Here is a 14,233-nt window from a genome sequence, read left to right as displayed (position 1 = left end):
GGCTGTTAGCCCTAGAATGTCTTCACCGTATTGCGTCACAGGGGATCTTGAATGAGCCTTTGCTCGAGCGTGGCTTGGGCATGATGGAATTGATTTTCTCATTTAAAGGTTCATCCACGAAGACCAATGCTATCTGACACAAAGCACAGCACTTGAATTGACTGAAAGGGCTTTCAGCAATCACAAATGGTAAGATAATCCACAAGTTTGGGCAAACCTGATCCGACTGCTCACAAAAGTACCCCAGACAATGTCTATTTCCGGCATCCCCACCCTCTTCACCCGAGAGCCCGAGATTGGAAACTCTGACGCTGGTCAAGACCTCTACGGCCTGGGTGTCCGCATCGGCTTCTACCTCCAATCACTCGGCATGCTTCTGTACATGTACAGCGGCGAGAAAGACTACGGCCAGGGCCTCAAAGTTGCTTCTGGCAGCATCACCATCTCGATGCTCGCATCATGGTTCGGCTATGCGGCCCGCGGGCTCCTCAGCCCCGCCGAGGCTGTCATCGTGCTCCTCATCATTATCAGCCTCAATTTCCCGGCCAAGGCCACACTAGCCAACTCACGCACCATCGTCGGCGAGATGCTCGGGCTGGCCACTATGCTAGTCGTCGAGCTGGCCACGTGTGCCGCGTTGCTGTGGACGTTTGCAAGGCTGGTCGACGGCGACCTCCCTACGCTGGGCACACCGAATGTCGTCTTCTTCTTTGCCGAGGTCGGACTCAATGGCTGGTTCCGCTATCTGGTGCTGGTTTACTGCGCGATTGATGCTCTCACATCTCTGTCGTTTGCGTACAAGGTCATCCGCGTCGCGAAGGTTGTCGGGGGTCTCTATTTCAAAGGCCGAATTGGAGAGGGGTACGATTGGAAGAAGACGGAACCGGAAACACTCAAAGAGATCGACGAGATCATGGGATGGAAACAGATCGAGACGATCGCACTGTTTCTAGCCTGGCCGCTTTGGATTCTAGTGGTTGTGGCGGTCGAGCTCACCATCCGATGGAATCATTTGACGCCCTCGAACGACCTTCGAACTCCAGGCCAGCTGATGGCACTGATCACTGGCATTATCATCATCACCGACGCTGCTCTTGTTGCCGGTCGCTATTGGATTCCTCGGTGCATGGAGCCCATAGTCCGACGCATTCCTGCGTTCAAATTCTGCAACATTCGCACTTTTATGCTTCTGGAAGCACTCTGCGGATGCGGATGGCTGAGATGGCTAGGGCAATCTGGGGTGAGTCCCATCTCATGCCTACGTGCCTTTATCTTTCCAAGGGGTTCGCGAAACCGTGGCGAAAGTGCAGAGCCAGCTTAAGACGCGCATCTAGTGGGACAGGTTTTTTTTTTTCATTTTATCTTTGGCCTTATTTTTCGCACGGGTGTATCAAGCTCAGAATGTAATAAAATTTCCTTTTTAAGTTGTTTTTCATCAATGGTTTCAGGCGTTGGGGCAATACACATAAAGTACGAAGGGGATGTGATCATAAATCCGGGTTTTGAAATACAAACACCACTTTGCTAAGAATCCTCAACTCATACCAATAGAAATCGGTTAGTCTAAAATAAAATTGTCAGTAAAAGCAAATGTTTCATGGATAAGGAGGTTCCGGCTGTACCTACATTGAGTCTTTTCTTGCGGCTTTTGCCGAATGACACTCCTGGAGTATCTAGGTCACCCATCGCGATATCCGCGGATGTCAAGTCAGCCGCATCCAAATTGGGTTCCACCAGATGACCATCCGGCGTCTCCAGCCTGATCCAAAACGGGTGTGGAGCCTGTGAATCTTCCACCAATCTCGGGAAGCAATAGTCCTGCAGCGTGCTGGTCAAAGTCACGCATTGCCTCGTGAAGTCCCACAGCACCCACCGCTTCTCCGCCGAGCCTGGCCAGCCTTTCGGAAGCAAGAAGCGGAACACGTGTTGAACCGTGTTCGAGTCCTCGTAGTGCGACGGGGGTGCGTAAGCGGGGAAAACGTCAAAGCTGGTGTCCAGGCCTTCGTAGCCCGCCCGCACCCAGCCACGCTCCTGCCCAGGATCGGGCAAGAACCGGAGGTAAAGGTCCCCATGCGGTGGCTTTGCAGAGTTGAAGACCTTCAGGGATTTGTTGCGGTGGCCGACCTTGGCCCAGCTGAAGATCTCCCCGAGGACCTTTTCGTTCAGGCGTGTCCCCTTGCTCCCTCGACCTCTTCCTTTTGGTCCGTTGTTGCTGCAGAATGTTAATTTCCTTCATCTATCAAACAAAGGAGGGAACTGAATGAACTCTCACTGGATTGCAACAACCGTTTCATGCCCTCTATACGGCATGTACACGGGTGATCCGCTCAATCCCGGCTCCGTGTTGATCTCGTACTCAAGCTGATTCTCCCAGCAACCCATGCAGCTTCCAGTGCTTATCACTGGTTGTCCTTGATGTGTCTTTACCCGATAGCCGCTGATGGCCAAGTGCTTCTTTTGAAGATTGTCATGGCCGAGCTTCAGAGCAAAGCCGAAACCTCGTGCATCAGACTTCTTGGGCTTGGGGACAAAGATAGCACCATAGTCAAACTCCGCACTTTCGTGAGTCGGGTTATCCCTGTAAGCAGCGGAGATGAAGAAATCCGTTCCTTCTTCCGCAACCTTATACCTCTCCGTAGGTGTCAACTCAACTTCCAAATTTTCCGACAAGCTTTTCTCCTTGTCGATTAGATTGTGGCCAGCCGTCAATATGATGTAGCATTCAGCATCGGGCACATTGATGTAGAACCCAGTCCCCGTGCTTGGCCCTTTCACTATTCACAGCGATGCACGTGTGAGCTCGATCCGATGTTATACTCATGTTCTGGCACAAAACGGACCTCCATGCTTGAAATGTAGCTTTACGACCCATTCGTGTAGCTTTGGGGCTCGGCAAAACTGAAGTCCTCCGATTTCTTCCTTTTTGGGAAGTGCATCCCAGGCAGCATCGTAAAACTTCGGCGGCAGCACGTAGTCCTCCTCCTCAGAAGACATGGTGGCTGAGTTGACCGGTGAGATTCCGGTTCGGCTTGGCCAAAGGGTAGGAAGAGCCGCACGGAAGAAAGGAAAGAAAAATAAAAATTTTAAGGCGTGGCTGAAGGTCATGCGCCTCGGTCGAGTGTGCGCCGATTGGTGTGCTGCGCAAACCGGATGCACTTGCAGCAGATGCATGCACGCACGGGCTGGCCCGAGCTGAGCCGGCGTAGCCGTAAGGCGATCATGCTGCAAGCATACGCACGAAGAACACCTGTTGGGATCCGAGATGCATGACCTCAGAAGGCCTGCAGAAGCGAGGCTGGTGGGGCTTCGTTTCAGTCTTCCATCGACGCGAGGAACGCATTTGCGGCGACCCCGATTTTTGGGGGCCATGATCGGAAAATCTTGAGGCTCTTGTCTCCTTTTTGAGAACGAATTCCGCGAAGCGATCGCGGGCTTAGCAATGTATGTGCTGGCATCGCTTCGTAAGCAAAAATTGTACCGCAGAGCCGCAAGGCTGCAAGGCTGCGGCCATGAACCTCGCCCACAGCCTCGTCACGCAGCTCAGCGCCGTCAACAATCTACGCATCGCCTAGAAGCCCGCGGGATGCGCAGAAATAGTGTTTATATCACCCTTCAATGTCGGTCTAGCTACCTTCAGCGAATCCTGCTCATAAAATGAGAAGAAAAAAAGGTCTTTAAATTATTGTTCTACGATGTTTTTGAGATCTGCGCTAGGAATGTGGGTCTTGTTGAACGGTGACAGCGGAACGAGGCGGTGCAGATTAGATGGCGGTGAGCGGTGACGACATTGGCAATCCCAACGTTCGAAAAAGCATCCGTCAGAGGGCGCGGGGTAATCTCAAATGACCTGCACGGCGGTAGCTGATCGTTTTCGTGGGGGTTTATCCCACCAGAAAGCTCGCTAAACTTTCTTCACTGAACACCTTTCGCCCCCACGCCGCATGCGCCATGTAAACAGCCGTGGATAGCTGAGCCACGAGAGAACAGCCTCAACCAAATTGAACTTTCTCTGCTCCGCGCGCATTTCATAGGAGACGTAATTTAAATTTAATGTTCTAATGTGCACAGGAGAATGGAATTTGAGGAGAAAAGTGGGTATTGTTGCAATCTTGTAGTCCAGATGCTGTATCTCCTCCGCCCCGCAGATCCACTACCACCTCCACTCCTCCCTCTACTCGGTCCAATTTTTTCCTAATATAGAAATATGCTGAAATCCATTCCTCGCTGATAGCTAACGACTCACGCCGTTGAATTTCTCGACCAATGGATAAGTTTCGATAAGAGCCTGTAGAGGTAGGGGTAGAAGTGCGAGTGGATCTGCAGGGCGAAGTAGATAGTGTCTCATTCATTTTGAAAACTTTAAAAAGACCACAGACGGAGTAAGATAATATACTCTCTCACCAGCAATTCTAAGGATTCTCACGCACGGAACTTTATTCCTCTTTATCTATTTATATTTTTAGAAGTTTTCTTTCTTATATAGAGCTTAGCTAAATAATTCATTTTACTTTGTAACATATTTATTAAAGTTTAAGTATGGCTATAGAATATAGAGTAAGTATACCTTACGCTTTTTTTTAAAGAAAAAGAAAGAAAAAGAATAGATATAAGTGGTTAAAGTTATCGTCCGGGTGCAAATGTGGAATTGTTTTATCTACATATTAATTCTGCATTACATCTAGACAATAGCTTTAACTACCCATGATACGAGAAACAAATGAATTCACGCCAGCCGTCGGCCGCAACGCCTCCGTGTACACAATAGCGTGTGACACGTAGCTACCGTTGATTGGTCAACTGGATCCACTTGTAAAAACCTTACACCTTAAATTATATTCCGAAGAAAACATAGCAGCACCGCCCTTTTTCACACACGGACATAGACTCTCGTGCCAACGACAACTCCGATATGAACATGGAAGGCTTAGTCGCAGCCTCTTTCATCGAGACGACTCCAAAACCTCCTTCTTCAAACCCCAACAGGGACTCATTATGTGAATTTTGCGCCGAATCCCTCAGGCTCGATGACTCTCGTGCCGGGGGAGAATTAGGCACGTCGTCAGACGGATCGAAGACATTTCTTTCATTCCCAAACATTGAATGGCGCGATGATGAGGATATCTGGGATTCTACAATTTGGGCAGGAGGAAACAACTACGAACGTGCGGTCACACCACCAGACCTCCCAGAATTGTCAAGCGGCCGGACGAGTTTGGATAATCAATGTCGATTCTGCACTGTATTGGCCAGAGCGCTCACCAAGCGTTTTGGAGACCAGGCGTGGTGGACGACTACGACTACACCACTCAGGATAAAGATAGAATACTATTGGCTCGGACTTCGTGGCATTTGGGTAAAGATACATGAAAGGCCATACTACTCGCTTGGTGCGTTGGGTGTCAGGCCGAGCCATCCCGACCTGGATCAGAAGCTTGCGGAATTCAGCTTCAAAGTCACAGCATTGCCAGGTAAGTACGAATACGGTATATTAAAATTTGCCTCCTAAGTTTTGTTTCCCAACAGGTAAATGTCGCGACTGGCTCCAGATCAGGAGAAGACCCGTGAATCCCAAGGCCCCATTGTCTCCAGGAAATGTCAAACGCATTCGCCGCTGGATAAGTGCTCCTATCCGAACCGTGGATGGTAAGGGTTCTCGAACCGATAAGGACTTCTTCCCACGAATGTTACTCGACATCGGAGAAACAGATACTGCTGAAGTTGTAAAGCTCATCGACACCCGGAAATCGCCACCACATAGTCCCGGCTACGCTTGTTTGAGCTATTGTTGGGGCTCTACATCGCTGCCACTTCGAACAACTTCCGAATCATTGGAGAAACACCTGCAGGGAATTCCATATGACGAGATCCCACAGTTGTTCAAGGATGCAATAGTGGTGACGCGAGCACTCGAACTCCGCTATCTATGGATTGATGCGCTTTGTATCATCCAAGATAGTGAGTCGGACTGGGAAGAGCAATCCGGAAAGATGTCTGAGATTTTTTGCCATTCGACCGTCACAATTGGTGCAGCCGCTGCCTTCTCTTCTAAAGATTCATTCCTGCGAAACCGGCCCGACGAAAATCTCCGCCTCGGATTTCAGTCCACCGTGGATCCCAACATCCAGGGGAGTTTTTCAATTCACCTTGTGGATATGTCGGGACTGCATTCTGTGATTTCCCCACAGGAATCAGGGACCGCGAGCTCCTGGACCCAAGATTTGGCGGCCTCCAAGTGGAATAGTCGAGGGTGGGTTTGGCAAGAGCAAAACATGTCTTTGCGGCTCCTAGTATTTGGGGAGAAAATGTTGCACATGAAGAGCCGTCAACATATACGGTCAGAGGACGGCTCCGTAAAAGTCCAAGACGGGGCAGTTCCTGGAGGGAGGTCGAGACTTCCGAACGAATGGATTCGATGGGTGTTAAGTGAGTACTGCCTCAGGAAACTCACATACCGCTCGGACAAATTAGCCGCAGCCGCCGGCCCTGCTAAGGATTTCAAACATTTGACGACGGAAGAAAGAAACGGCCCACAGTACATTGCAGGATTTTTCCTCTACGAAAATCTCTGCTTCGACTTGTTGTGGGGGATCTGCCATCCCACTATGTCGTTTCGGCAGATGCTGTGCGAACTAAATGATCCTGGTGACTACTGTGCGCCATCCTGGAGTTGGGCGTCCAGGGACGAAATACCACACGACTTGTTGATTCAAACCGGGAAGTCCGACAGCTTAAAAGTCCTTGGATATGACCTCATGCCGGCGAAGTCGGATGCAGCAGTCCGATTGCGGCCTGGTTCGTCTATAACTTTCCGCGGAAAGGTCCACAAGGTTACACACCGCCCATCCAGTGGAGTTATTACTCTTGATGATCGTTCCGATGAGATGCAGTCACCTCTTGAAAATCGTTCTGGTGAGTCTTTGCCCTGGGTAACTGGGTGGAGAACGGAATCCGAACATTGTCGTCTGGACTATTTCTTGGACTGGAACCCACTGGAAGATGAGAATCACAATCAAGAGGATCAATTATATCTGCTCGAAACCGCAGCCTTGTTAGATCGGTTTCCGAGATATGGTCTTGTGTTATTTCCAATCAGCCTGGAAAGGACGGAATTCTTGCGTGTCGGCGTGTTTGGCTTGCACATGAACCACCCTGACAAAGATGTTGCCGACGAATATCTGTCTGGATGGACTGTGCAGGACTTGAAAGTCATGTAGAACAAAAACATAGATCCTTCCCGCGATACTCTATGAGTACACGTTTTACTATTATGCACAGTCCTCTCCAAACTTAATTAGAAAGAAGAGAATGTGGTATCCTTGCGTTTGAGGAGATTGCTATGCTTGAGATGCGGTGTTGCTATTGGAAAACCTGCGTGCAGACAGAATGATCCCAGTCTGCTACTCTCCTCCCTGTTGGGTCATATTTCAGACAAGACAGCCCCGCTTACGGCGTGCTGCCAAGTCTGTCGAGTCGTGAGATCTGCGCCAAGGCCGAAGGACGACGAGGGATAGCTGATGGTAGGCATGATTGCCACTCTAAAGCGGCGATCTCGGGCAGAAAAGAGCGGTCACTGTAGGATGTCAGTCGACGGGTACCTGACGTGGGAAAGTGAGGCGAGCTAAAAACGGAGGAAGCGCTACAGGGGCGTCAGGATCGACAGGTTCGCCGCCGAGGCTAGAAGTGGGCTTAAGCGTGCATTAACGCGCGGCAAGCTGAATCGTACATAGCGAAACCTTATCCCACGACCGGCGCGCTCGGTAAATTCTTGGGCAAACACGTTGCTGCTAACGGCCTTTAGTGCTTGTACATCCCGGTCAAGCGAGCCTTTCTAGAACAGAAGGATGCATTTGACAGCACTAACAAACTCTCCGCAAGCCTAACGTGCAGAGTGCAGCGCGGGAAAGTAGGTGCTTTTGACGGTCATTCTTGTTTATGGCTGCCTTGATTTTGCGGGCAGTTGACGGCGCACGAGTGGTTCACGCCGTCATCGGCAAAAAGCTTTGACACCAGCTCCTCAAATAATGTAGAGGAGGTGCGCGATTTCGTACTGGCTTTTCCCTCTTTCTTCTCGGTTCCCCGATGCAGCTTGTCAAATTTTGAGAAGCATTTTGCATGTGAAAAAAAAGTTGCCCGTATCCAGAGAAAGGTTCCACAATTTCAAGTAGATCTACCTTGATGAGCGGAGCAGTTTCGGCACTTTCACCCCTATTCTATAGGCGTACGTACAGGAATGCGCGGCTCTTTGCTGTAGCTCGGCTAGAGCAGGACGGTCGCTTAAAGCCGATGGTGTTCGCGGCTTCGGCGAGCCCCACATACACAGACGCGTCGATCCGGGGGTACGGGTGTGGTCTTTGCTCTGGACCCTGACTCGGAGATCATGGCCATCACCCGCGATGCAACGAGCATTGCAACGCTGGGTAAGGTCTTGAATCGAGTAGAACGGGGTTTAGAGAATGCTGATTTGTGGTGTGCATATGTCCGAAAAATGAGCGAGTCTGCAGAGTTGGCCCCCACGGTCAAGCGCCGTTTTTGAAGGCTTGATCACCGTTGCGGCGCGAACAGTGGGGCCCAGGATTCCTCATGCCGCAGGAGTTATCGCAAAAAGAAACCACGCAACAATCCTCCATCTCCCACCCCTGAACGAGCAGAACTTCGAACTTGTGATGGGTGAACATAGTCTTGGGTCCAGTATCGATATTGATCAAACGCAAATGGCCTCATAAAGAACTGCACTTGGTGTCTCTTCATCCACGGTCAAAATCGGAGGAAAAAACGGGTAGTTTGAGCGCCCGGCACGGCCCCACAGCCATGACTCTCGATCCCTGCTCTGCAACGCAACCCAGGCTCCGCATTGTCCCGTATAGGCGATCGCAGAGGGGCTACTCAATATTGGACTCCTACAGTGAGGCTTCCATCAGGCCATGGTAGTTTGAAGGGAAAAGATTATAAAAAGCAGTCTTCTGCAAGGAGGCTTACTCTTTTCTTCACTCGCTTCATTGAAATCTTTTCACGAACGCAACCATGTCTACTGCTTATGATTATGTCATCGTCGGCGGAGGTACGGCCGGTCTCGTCCTCGCCGCCCGGCTGAGTGAGGACTCGTCGAAGCAGGTTGCTGTGATCGAGGCAGGAGCGAACCGCAAGGGCGACCCGAGGATTGACACGCCCGGATTGGTCATGTCTGTGTACGAAGACAAGGACTATGACTGGAGCTTCTTGACGGAGCCTCAGGTGCGTGTATCCAACAGAAACATAAAGCAATTGCAGCATTAACACAGCATAGGAGGCATTGTACGGACGGCAAATCGCCTGCCCCCGTGGGCGTGTTCTCGGCGGTTCATCTGCCATCAACTTCTCAGCCATCCTCTACCCCTGCCAGTCAGACTTCAACGACTGGGCGGCGCTGAACAAGGACTCGAGCTGGAACGCCGAGGCCATGGCGCCGTACCTGCGGAAGTTCCACACGTTCCGGCCGGCGTCGGAGGCGACGAAGCAGCAGATGCTGATCGACTACATGGACGAGTCCAGCTACGGCACTGATGGCCCCTTGAACGTGGCCATCCTCGACGCCTTCGGCCCGCTGAACGAGGCTTGGGTCAAGTCGTTTAAGGAGCTCGGCTACCACTCCAAGACTGACCAGATCCACGGCAAGACGGTGGGCTGCTTCACCAACCCGGTCTCCATCCACCCCGACACTCGCGCCCGCGAGTACTCGGCGTCGTCCTACTACACCCCCGAGGTCGAGGCCCGGCCGAATCTCCACGTGCTGACGGAAGCCCTGGTCGAGAAGATCGAATGGGCCGAGGGCGGCGAGCCTCTCAACGCCACCGGCGTCCACGTGCTCCAAAAGGACGGCAAGCGTACGTTCTTCGGCGTGCGGACCGGCGGCGAGGTCATCCTCTCGGCCGGCTCCATCAAGAGCCCGCAGATCCTCGAGCTGTCTGGCGTCGGCAACGAGCAGCTGCTGAAGAAGCACGGCATCGAGGCCAAGATCAACCTTCCGGGTGTTGGCGAGAACCTGCAGGACCACGTCGTGGCGACGGCCAGCTACGAGATAGCCGACGGGCACATGTCGGGCGACAACCTGCAGAAGAGCCCCGAGCTCATGAACGCCGTGATGCAGATGTACCAGGCGACGCGGACGGGGCCGATGACGGGCACGATGCTGGGCAGCGCTCACCTGCCGCCCGTCGACAAGAACGGCGCCCTCAGCAAGAGCGAACTCGAGCAGCTCATCGCAAAGGCCGACGACTACCCGGATTTCCCGGGCAAGGCGGCGCAGTACGCGCTGCTGCGCAAGCGGCTGGAGGCGGGCGAGCCGTCGGCGCAGTTCCTCTTCATCCCCAAGCAGCTCAACCACGACGTGCAGCAGAACACGATGCAGTACCTGTTCGGCGGCGCCGAGCCCGAGAACTACGTGTCGGCCGTCGCGCTGCTCAACCACCCCTTCTCGCGCGGCACCGTGCACATCACGTCGGCGGACCCGGCGGCCGACCCGGCCATCGATCCGCGCTACCTCTCGCACCCGCTCGACCTCGAGCTGCAGGCCCGCCACACGCAGTACTTCGACGCCATCACCGGCACGAAGGCGTTCCGCGAGGTCCTGAAGGACGGCGGCAGGCGCCTGCCTGGTGGTGATCTGGGTGATTTGGAGACGGCGCGGAAGGTGGCGAGGGAGCGCGCGTTCACTTGCTTCCATCCTGCTTGCACGTGCCCGATGATGCCGCGCGAGCTGGGCGGTGTTGTGGATAGCCATCTCGTCGTGCATGGCACCAAGAACGTCAGGGTTGTGGACGCGAGTATCTTCCCCATTGAGCCGCTCGGCAACATCCAGGCGTCCGTGTACGCGGTGGCTGAGAGGGCGGCGGATATCATCAAGAGCGATGCCAGCAGGAGGTAGGATGATGGGTCAAAGAAAGATGAAAATATTGTACGATTAGGAAAAAGGAAGGGATTCACTCCTCCGTAGGGTAGTTTGTTTGTGTGGAATACCAACACGCGGGCCGAACCGGCGTCGCCCAATCTTGATGTGGAAAAGGGCGGTCTGTGACATTGCTGCCTGGCACTTGTGACTAAGCCGGAACTGATACATAATGCGGCCCCCAACCTTTCCCCCCTCCCTCAACTTTCCGCTTCGTCAACGCGCTATGGAGCCCTGGGACTGTTACTGCGCCTTTTGTGGCTCCACGCTTGGCTCCGCCACCGTTTCCAATAAGCCGCGCACCGCCGCGTTCCGCAGGTGGCGTGCGAGAGAAATTCGCAGAGCCGAGCATGGCGTCAACGCGGGAGATGCGTCTCAGGATGATGATGAAGAAGAAGAAGAACTGATCGAGAGCCAAGACGAGGAAGCCAGCGATGGGGATGAGATTTATTCGGTTGAGAGCCAAGACGAGCAACACACCTACGACAGCGCCATCTTAAGCAGGGACGAACTTTGGTGGACGCAAGCCGTCCATGTTCTTGGCTTCGACACTGACACCAACAGGTGAGCTCCTCTCATATCCAGAGGCCTCAGGCTGACGCTCCCTAGGGCATTTCTTTCCGTGCCAGGACGTTATTGGGGTTATGTGTGCTCATCTTCTTCTTCCCTTCTCCCGTGACAGCCACTAACAGTAACAAGGGCAGAGTAGACGTAGAAGCTGAACAACATCCTGAAGTCGAGTATGATGACACTGACGGCTTAGTCGCATATAACTGGTCCAGTTCCCGTTTCCTTTCCATCCCATGCGCTGATTAGTTCATTAGCTACTTCCAGAGGGACACTCATGATGTACCGGTATTTCCCTTTCATTGGTGTTGTTTCAAAATACTCTTGAGGGCAGTCACAGGCAACCACAGTCTTCGCGTGCTAGACAAGGATCTTCTGTACGGCGTGCTGCGCCAGTTGACTCCCAATTGCCGCAATGCCTTGGAGTTTGTGAACTATGGTAACCCCGGTCCCGAACATGGCAGGTTCTGGGATTCCAAGCCCGGCGAAGAGGTAACGCTCACTCTGGTAATCCTGCATTGGCTCTTGACTGAAGCTTTTTAGTTTTTATGTGCGAAGCCTACAATAGAGCCCAAGCTACTAGACATGGTTCGCAATGTCATCTCCAGTGGAGAATTGAAACCACCAGGCCACACGAAGACTCCTCTGGACTTGGAGGCCCGCGTTCGCCACGATCCATTCGCCAATATACCGTACGACATCTTGTACAACATCACCGCCCTGCTCCCCTCAGACTCTGTTCTGAACCTGAACAAGGCATCCTGGTTCGTCCACACGTGTCTGCTCAACAACAACGCCTTCTGGAAGCAACGACTAAGGGAACACACACCATGGTTCCACAAACTGCGCTCGCTGATAGATGACGCCACCACGCCTGCAGAAGGCTGTGATTTCCGCACGCTGTTCTTTTGGCTGTACGCGCAGTCGCGGCCGCGGCTCTGGATGAGTGGCCCCTTCATGGCCCTCGCCAACCGCCGCCGCCTCTGGGGCGTCTGCGAGCAGATTGCAGACCACTATCATCAAGCAAAACAGAGGCAACGACCACCCCAGGCGGACGACGAGTCCACCGAGACAGCCCAGCTGATTGAGAACCACGCCGACACTCCGCGCATGCCGATAGTCGCATATCCGCCGCCCGGCCCGGACGCTGAGACCATGTCGACCGTGTTTATCCGGTCGTGGGCGGAGCTCGACGCGCCGTTTGCTCTCTTCGAGGCGTTCTGGGCCTACGATCGCAGCGTGGGGGTCAAAAACGGTACCAGGAACGGTTCGCTGGTCGGATTGGCCATGACTTTCGACGACGGGTGCCGCAGGCTCTTTGGGCGGGACGATTCTGCCGAGGGTGTGTCGCGGGAAACTTGCTTGATCGTGAATCCGGCGCAGATTGGAGGCTTGGTCCTGCATATCGATCCCATCGTGAACAAAGATCGTACCTGGACGACTTCTGTCAAGGGCATCTTGGTAGGCGTGCTGCGCGCTGTGCCAGTTTGGAAAGTCACGTAAGCTCATGTTATTTCGTCACAGATCCTGATGCGCGGAGCGAAAAACCGACACCTCGGATTTGTGCGCGAGTGTGAGCGCCCACTGCTGGTCAGTGAAGGGAAGACATTTGTAGGCGTAGTAGGGCAGATGGTGGTGAGTACCGTATCTTCCTCCCTTTGCCGTTGTAGTCACTAACCCATCTCGAATGCCCAGGACGGAATGGTCGGCAGTCTCGGCCTCCTCCAGTGTGCCAGGCCGCCGATGGACGACTTTTCCCTTGCCCCAGCCCCCCTCTCTCCAGAGCCTAATCCCATTTCAGATGAAGAGACTCGCAATCTGCACATTTGCCAAGACCTCTTGTGGAACTGCGAACTTTTCGTTGACCACGAATACGGCATCTGGAACCACCCCTCCATCCGCGCCTGGTTTCCCCCTGACCCATCGCGCCGCCGAAGTAACCACGCTGCTGTCCCGGCCGACATCATCCCCCACGAGGTCCTGCTTCTGGCGACGCGTCATGCAGCCGACCTACAGAAGCTGCAGCGCCTCTCCGGTACCGTCACCGCCGCCAACGATGTGCTTGACGCCGCCATCAACCGCGCGGCCACATCCACCACCACCACCACCACCACCACCACGCACCACCACCATGCCCGTGTCCTCCGCGGCGCGTATGCCAAGTTCGATTCCAATGATAACGGGCTACTATCGTGTAACATCCACGTCGGCACCAACGTCCGCCTAGGTAATAACGTCGATTGGAAGACGGAATTAGTTGAGATGGACATCGATGGTCCCGGGGGCGAGGTCATAGACAGGGTCGAGGTGTCCGGTGACGTGGATTGTGCTCTGTCGGTGAAGGTAAGCGGGCTGAGATGAGTTGCCGCTGGTCGTGGACGAGGTTTTTGCTGACTGCTGCTGGAAGATTGGAACGAACCGTGGACGAGAGGTTGTTTGGGGGTCTTACTGTGGCCGGGGCTGGTACACGCTAAGGGCACCGCTGGGAGAGGTTATCGTCGGATTGATTTTTCAATTTGGTAGGCTCGAGAGTGGACAGGGATGTGTGATGGTGAGTCCCCCTTGACGTTCCGGTTCTCGTCCATGTCACATCGTGGGTGTAACTGATGAAGTGTAGACACTGCCTGAATTGTCTTCCTGTGGCATCCTGACTATGCCGCTGTAAACGGGTTGATGCATCCAGTGTGCTATCATCACATGTACAGGTACAGGAATCAGTAGTAAATATAGACAGATCCGCGCTCG

At 53.4% G+C, this 14,233-nt stretch overlaps 3 protein-coding genes across 3 annotated transcripts; 2 read left to right on the top strand and 1 right to left on the bottom strand.

The window, feature by feature from the left end:
• Nucleotides 1–186: 186 nt before the first annotated feature.
• On the top strand, nt 187–1,334 carry LTHEOB_10390 (uncharacterized protein; the record flags this gene model as incomplete). The annotated part of the gene is made up of 3 exons (XM_035507030.1): nt 187–189; nt 248–1,240; nt 1,311–1,334. 3 exons carry the CDS (start codon nt 187–189, stop codon nt 1,332–1,334), a joined length of 1,020 nt encoding a protein of 339 aa, XP_035367927.1.
• A 224-nt stretch (nt 1,335–1,558) lies between these two features.
• Nucleotides 1,559–2,994, bottom strand: LTHEOB_10389 (uncharacterized protein; the record flags this gene model as incomplete). Its single annotated transcript, XM_035507028.1, has 4 exons — nt 1,559–1,563; nt 1,623–2,212; nt 2,273–2,774; nt 2,841–2,994. The coding sequence occupies 4 exons, from the start codon at nt 2,992–2,994 to the stop codon at nt 1,559–1,561; spliced, it is 1,251 nt and encodes a 416-aa protein (XP_035367926.1).
• A 6,027-nt stretch (nt 2,995–9,021) lies between these two features.
• On the top strand, nt 9,022–13,849 carry LTHEOB_10388 (Aryl-alcohol dehydrogenase; the record flags this gene model as incomplete). The annotated part of the gene is made up of 6 exons (XM_035507027.1): nt 9,022–9,231; nt 9,284–10,896; nt 11,264–11,485; nt 11,839–11,995; nt 12,047–12,949; nt 13,184–13,849. 6 exons carry the CDS (start codon nt 9,022–9,024, stop codon nt 13,847–13,849), a joined length of 3,771 nt encoding a protein of 1,256 aa, XP_035367925.1.
• Nucleotides 13,850–14,233: the final 384 nt, after the last annotated feature.

The sequence above is a fragment of the Lasiodiplodia theobromae genome, assembly GCF_012971845.1.
Source record: "Lasiodiplodia theobromae strain AM2As chromosome Unknown scaffold_38, whole genome shotgun sequence".
In the NCBI taxonomy this organism is placed as follows: Eukaryota; Fungi; Ascomycota; class Dothideomycetes; order Botryosphaeriales; family Botryosphaeriaceae; genus Lasiodiplodia; species Lasiodiplodia theobromae.
Note: the sequence above shows the minus strand (reverse complement) of the source record. Positions and strands in the feature narration are given on the sequence as shown.